We start from the raw sequence: 4,652 nt of genomic DNA, 5'->3' as shown, positions 1-4,652 counted from the left end.
TGCCTCATGGACTAAAGTAGACGAGGTTTCTGTCTTCAAGGACTAAAGGAGACGAGGTTTGTGCCTCATGGACTAAAGTAGACGAGGTTTCTGTCTTCAAGGACTAAAGTAGACGAGGTTTTTGCGTCACGAACTAAAGTAGACTATTTGTCTTTCAGAATTCGATGAACCTGCCGCCAGACAAGGTGCGTCTGCTGCGTTCCTATGACAACGAGAAGAAGTGGGAGCTGATCTGCGATCAGGTAGGTCCTGCAGGTGTCTGTCCATGGTCTCATGGTTTTACCCAACAGTATTCAAGCTAACCTAGCTTGGCATTTTCTAATTTTGACATTACAACTCAGGAACAGATTGGTTGAATCATATTTGGTTTCCCATGATGCATTTCTGTGTTGTCAGGAGAGATTCCAGGTGAAGAACCCCCCTCATACCTACATCCAGAAACTGAGAGGCTTCCTCGATCCGGCTGTGACGCGAAAGGTGAAATGACAGAAACAGATTTTACTCAAAGTCCAATGATTTTGTGCATGTTAGACGTTTACTAAACTGTTGAAGAGGAAGCTCAGAGTTTTTGACAATATTTTCATTTTTTCTGTCCACAGAAGTTCAGACGAAGAGTTCAGGAGTCGACACAAACTCTCCGAGAGCTCGAGATTTCTCTGCGTACAAACCACATCGGGTAGCTGTCCGTCCAACTCCTCCGTCTCTATCTGCATTTCCGTTACAAATGTGTACAAAACTTTCCGCCAGTGTCAAAAAAAGAAACACAATTCAAAATCATGCAGCGCCATCGCGCTCTGACCACTTCCTGTTGTCTTCTTTGTCATTTCCGGCAGTAGTAATATTCAGCTGTTGATCGTGTGATTTAGGTGACATGAAACAAGTGTTTCCATTGCAGTTTTTGAAATAACACAACCTCATTCTAGAGTTAAAACTTGATCAGTCTTAAAGTTAATGGGAACACATCTAGTGTCCAACGTGTCTTTCTCTGTGTCCATGTTTCTCCGTTTTGTCCATTTATTTGTCTTTCTGTCTCCAGCTGGGTCAGAGAGTTTCTTAATGAGGAAAATCGAGGTCTGGATGTTCTGGTTGAGTATTTGTCCTTCGCTCAGTACGCCGTCACGTGAGTCAGATCTCTCCCTACCATCTCCAGGTTTGGCGTTTTTGGAGAATGACCCTTGACCTTTCTGATCTGCTCAGGTTTGATGGTGAGCAGTCGGACACCGGTAGTGAGGTGGGCTCCATTGACTCGCCCTGGAGTCGCTCCATCGAGGATCTCCATGGCGACTGCAGCCTCCCGTCTCCATCCTCGTCCATTTCCCGCTCGGCCCGACACTCCATCAGGTAAACAAAACTCAAACCCTGAGCTCAGTCTGACGGAACCGGGAAATCTGAGGTTTTACATCCACAGCTCGACCCTGGTGACTCGATCCAACACGCTGCCGAGTCGCCGAACCCTGAAGAACTCGCGACTCGTCTGCAAGAAGGACGACGTCCACGTCTGCATCATGTGTCTGAGAGCCATCATGAACTACCAGGTAGGAAAAACGTCCCATCGCTTTAAGACGCTCATGACTCGACGCAACACCGACCCGTCTTCCTCTTCCTCAGTACGGCTTCAACATGGTGATGTCCCATCCGCACGCCGTCAACGAGATTGCTCTGAGTCTGAACAACAGGAACCCCAGGTAGTAAAAACTAGAACAAAATGGCCACCGCACAGCAGGCTGACGGCATGACGGACTGTGGTGTTTCCTCCAGGACCAAAGCCCTGGTTCTGGAGCTGCTGGCGGCCGTGTGTCTGGTCCGAGGAGGACACGAGATCATCCTGGCAGCCTTCGACAACTTCAAAACCGTAAACTGTCACCAGACACACAACGCCGTGTTATTTCCACTGGACAGGAAACTAAAGGAGGAGAACATTTCCACCTAAAAACTCAGAAATTATTATATTAATCCCAGAAATCTTCTAGAAAACAAACAAGGAAATATCTGAGTTAGAAAAGTCAAGATTTTCCTAGGAAAAGTCTCAAATTTCTAAATCAATCTAAAAAATTCTCTGGAAATAAATCAGAATTTTTTTGTTTGAAAATTTGAAATTTTATTGAAGAAACTTGGAAATTTCTGAGTTTCAAAATTGTAAAATTTTCCACATTTTAAACTCATAAAATGTCCTCCTCCCTTTGTTTCTTTTATTAATGGCGGCGGCCGGCTGACGCCTTGATCTGCTCTCTGGTTAACAGCCTGATCTGTTGCAGGTGTGTAACGAGTCGATGCGTTTCGAGAAGCTGATGGAACATTTCAAGAACGAAGACGACAACATCGACTTCCTGGTAACTTTGCCGCTGCTGTGTGACATTATCTGTGTTTTCAGCATTTATATATTTTAAGTATCGCTTTAGAAAAGGTTCGTGGACGAAGCAGTGATTCAAAATAACTTCTTCAGTTTCACAAAAATGTTTATATATAGGTGGATCTTACAACCGTGTACTAGGGCTTTTGTAGATAAAAGGGAAAAAAAGAGTAAATTATCTGCAAAAGAAGCTCATGAAAGTTTGAGATGAATCTCAGAATTATTTTAGAATAAAAAAAACCAGAAAAATTCCAAAAGTGGAAAACATTTAACTTTTGAAAATCAGAAATTCCCAAGTTTTTTTCTACAGAATTTCAAAGATTAATCTCAGTTACACTTTTTTTGGTTCTCAGAAATTTCCCAAACTTCTCTAGAAAATGTATTAATCTAAATCATTCAAATTTTTTCATTTTCTTATTTCCAAACTTTGATTTTTTGCCAATTCTCTGAGTTCTCTTTTTTTGTGGGGGGATCTTCGAAAATTTCCGAGATTTTTGTAGAAAATGTAATACAAGGATCTCAATTTTTAACTAATTTTTGACTAATGAATCTGAAAAAAAATTAATTGTTTTTCAAGGAAATTTCAGAGATTAATCTAAAAATTTCAGATTTTTTTCCAAATTTTGTGAGTTCAAATTTCCCAGTTTTTTTTGTAAGGTTTTGTTGACTCTAGTGGCCTTTATTTGAAAGTAGTTTGATAGGAAAGAGGGTAATGAGAGAGGGGGAAGACATGTGGCAAAAGTCACCAGGCCAGGAATCAAACCTTTTTTTTTTATTATTTTTTATTATTTTGCAAATTTTTGGCTTTTGAAACCCACGTTTTTTTCTAGGAAATTTTAACTTTGCCACGTTTAAATTTGCTCCAAATTCCCATGTCAGTTGGATGTAAACATCTAGCGTCTCCATGGCAACCGTCTTGTCCCCAGGTGGCCTGCATGCAGTTCATCAACATCGTGGTTCACTCGGTGGAGGACATGAACTTCAGAGTTCACCTGCAATACGACTTCACCAAGCTGAACCTGGAGGAACACCTGGAGGTAATTCGTCAGGGTCACCTGACGAGCCCTGGGCCAATCAGGCGGCCCGCTGAGTCACGGCACCTTTCCCCTCAGAGGCTGAAGCACACGGAGAGCGACCGGCTGCAGGTCCAGATCCAGGCTTACCTGGACAACGTGTTTGACGTCGGGACGCTGCTGGAGGATGCAGAGACCAAAACCGCTGCTCTGGAGCGAGTGGAGGAGCTGGAGGAGAACCTCGCTACGGTAAGCAGCATCAGGCTGACCTTTGACCCTGTCCTTTACAAAGGCTGGGAGAACATCTGGTTTCTTCATCCAGATGTCGGAGCGGCTGCTGGATGTGGAGAACGAAGCCATGCTGAAGATCGTGGAGCTGGAGAAGCAGCTGATGCAGACCAACAAAGAGCTGGACCAGCTGCGGGTCAGTGCTGAACTCCGGCTGGTTGAATACATAGAGGTACGTGACCTTTGAACCCAAACTGCCTGTGTGTGTGCAGGAGGTGTATGCCAGCGCCAACACCCAGGTTCACACCCTGAGGCGGATCGTTCGGGAGAAAGACCAGACGATCCGGCGGCAGAGTCGCCTGGAGCGCCAGGCGCAGGAGGCGCAGCAGTCCGGCGGACCCGGGGCGCCGCAGCCTCAGAGGGGCGAGGGCGACGGGGGCGTGGCCGACTCCGCCTCCCCGTCACCGCCGCCGTGTCCCACGCTGTCCCCCAGGTAAGACTCAAACTCTGAGACCGACTGACTGCTTTCAGACACCGATTCCTGATTGGTTCCTGACTCCTGCAGCCCGGAGACTGTGGCCTATCACAGCATGGGACCGGGGATGGGCGGGGCTCCAGGCATGCCGGCTCCGCCCCCTCCGCCTCCACCACCGCCGCCGATGCCAAGCTCAGGTGAGCTACACCTAAAACCAGTCAGTCATTCACAAAAGAAGAGGAGAAATGTCTCCGAGTCCCGCATACAATCAGGGCTGACAGAAAAAAAGGAGCAAATATTTACAAAAAAACTAGATTTTGAGATTAATCTCAGAAATTTCCTTGAAAAGTTTCCAAGGTGAAAATTTTGTTTAAAAAAATTCTCAAATTCTCAATTTTTAGATTAACGTCAGAAGTTTTTAAGACAAAACTTGGAAAATTTTAACCTTAAAAAGTTTAACCCTCTTGACTTTTCAAACTCCAAAATTTTCTAGACAAAACTCAGAAACTTTCAAGTCAACAATTTGTGAGAAACTCAAAATGTTTTAAATTAATTTCAGAATTTTTTAGAAAAAAACTTTTGAGTG

At 44.6% G+C, this 4,652-nt stretch overlaps 1 protein-coding gene across 1 annotated transcript in view; it reads left to right on the top strand.

Annotated features, from left to right (window-relative positions):
- fmnl2b (formin-like 2b) overlaps window positions 1–4,652 on the top strand; it is a 25,707-nt gene that overhangs the window by 13,636 nt on the left and 7,419 nt on the right. Inside the window, exons 2-16 of the mRNA XM_016665088.1 lie at window positions 159–242; window positions 397–477; window positions 600–676; window positions 1,037–1,120; window positions 1,198–1,341; window positions 1,409–1,535; window positions 1,609–1,685; window positions 1,759–1,852; window positions 2,256–2,330; window positions 3,277–3,387; window positions 3,463–3,612; window positions 3,686–3,787; window positions 3,864–4,084; window positions 4,157–4,357; window positions 4,416–4,423. Of these exons, the coding sequence (XP_016520574.1) occupies window positions 159–242; window positions 397–477; window positions 600–676; window positions 1,037–1,120; window positions 1,198–1,341; window positions 1,409–1,535; window positions 1,609–1,685; window positions 1,759–1,852; window positions 2,256–2,330; window positions 3,277–3,387; window positions 3,463–3,612; window positions 3,686–3,787; window positions 3,864–4,084; window positions 4,157–4,357; window positions 4,416–4,423 (1,636 nt within the window). The remainder of the gene's footprint in view (window positions 1–158; window positions 243–396; window positions 478–599; window positions 677–1,036; window positions 1,121–1,197; window positions 1,342–1,408; window positions 1,536–1,608; window positions 1,686–1,758; window positions 1,853–2,255; window positions 2,331–3,276; window positions 3,388–3,462; window positions 3,613–3,685; window positions 3,788–3,863; window positions 4,085–4,156; window positions 4,358–4,415; window positions 4,424–4,652) is intronic.

The sequence above is a fragment of the Poecilia formosa genome, unplaced genomic scaffold (assembly GCF_000485575.1).
Source record: "Poecilia formosa unplaced genomic scaffold, Poecilia_formosa-5.1.2 Scaffold548, whole genome shotgun sequence".
In the NCBI taxonomy this organism is placed as follows: domain Eukaryota; kingdom Metazoa; phylum Chordata; class Actinopteri; order Cyprinodontiformes; family Poeciliidae; genus Poecilia; species Poecilia formosa.
This window is presented reverse-complemented; position numbering and strand designations above follow the sequence as displayed.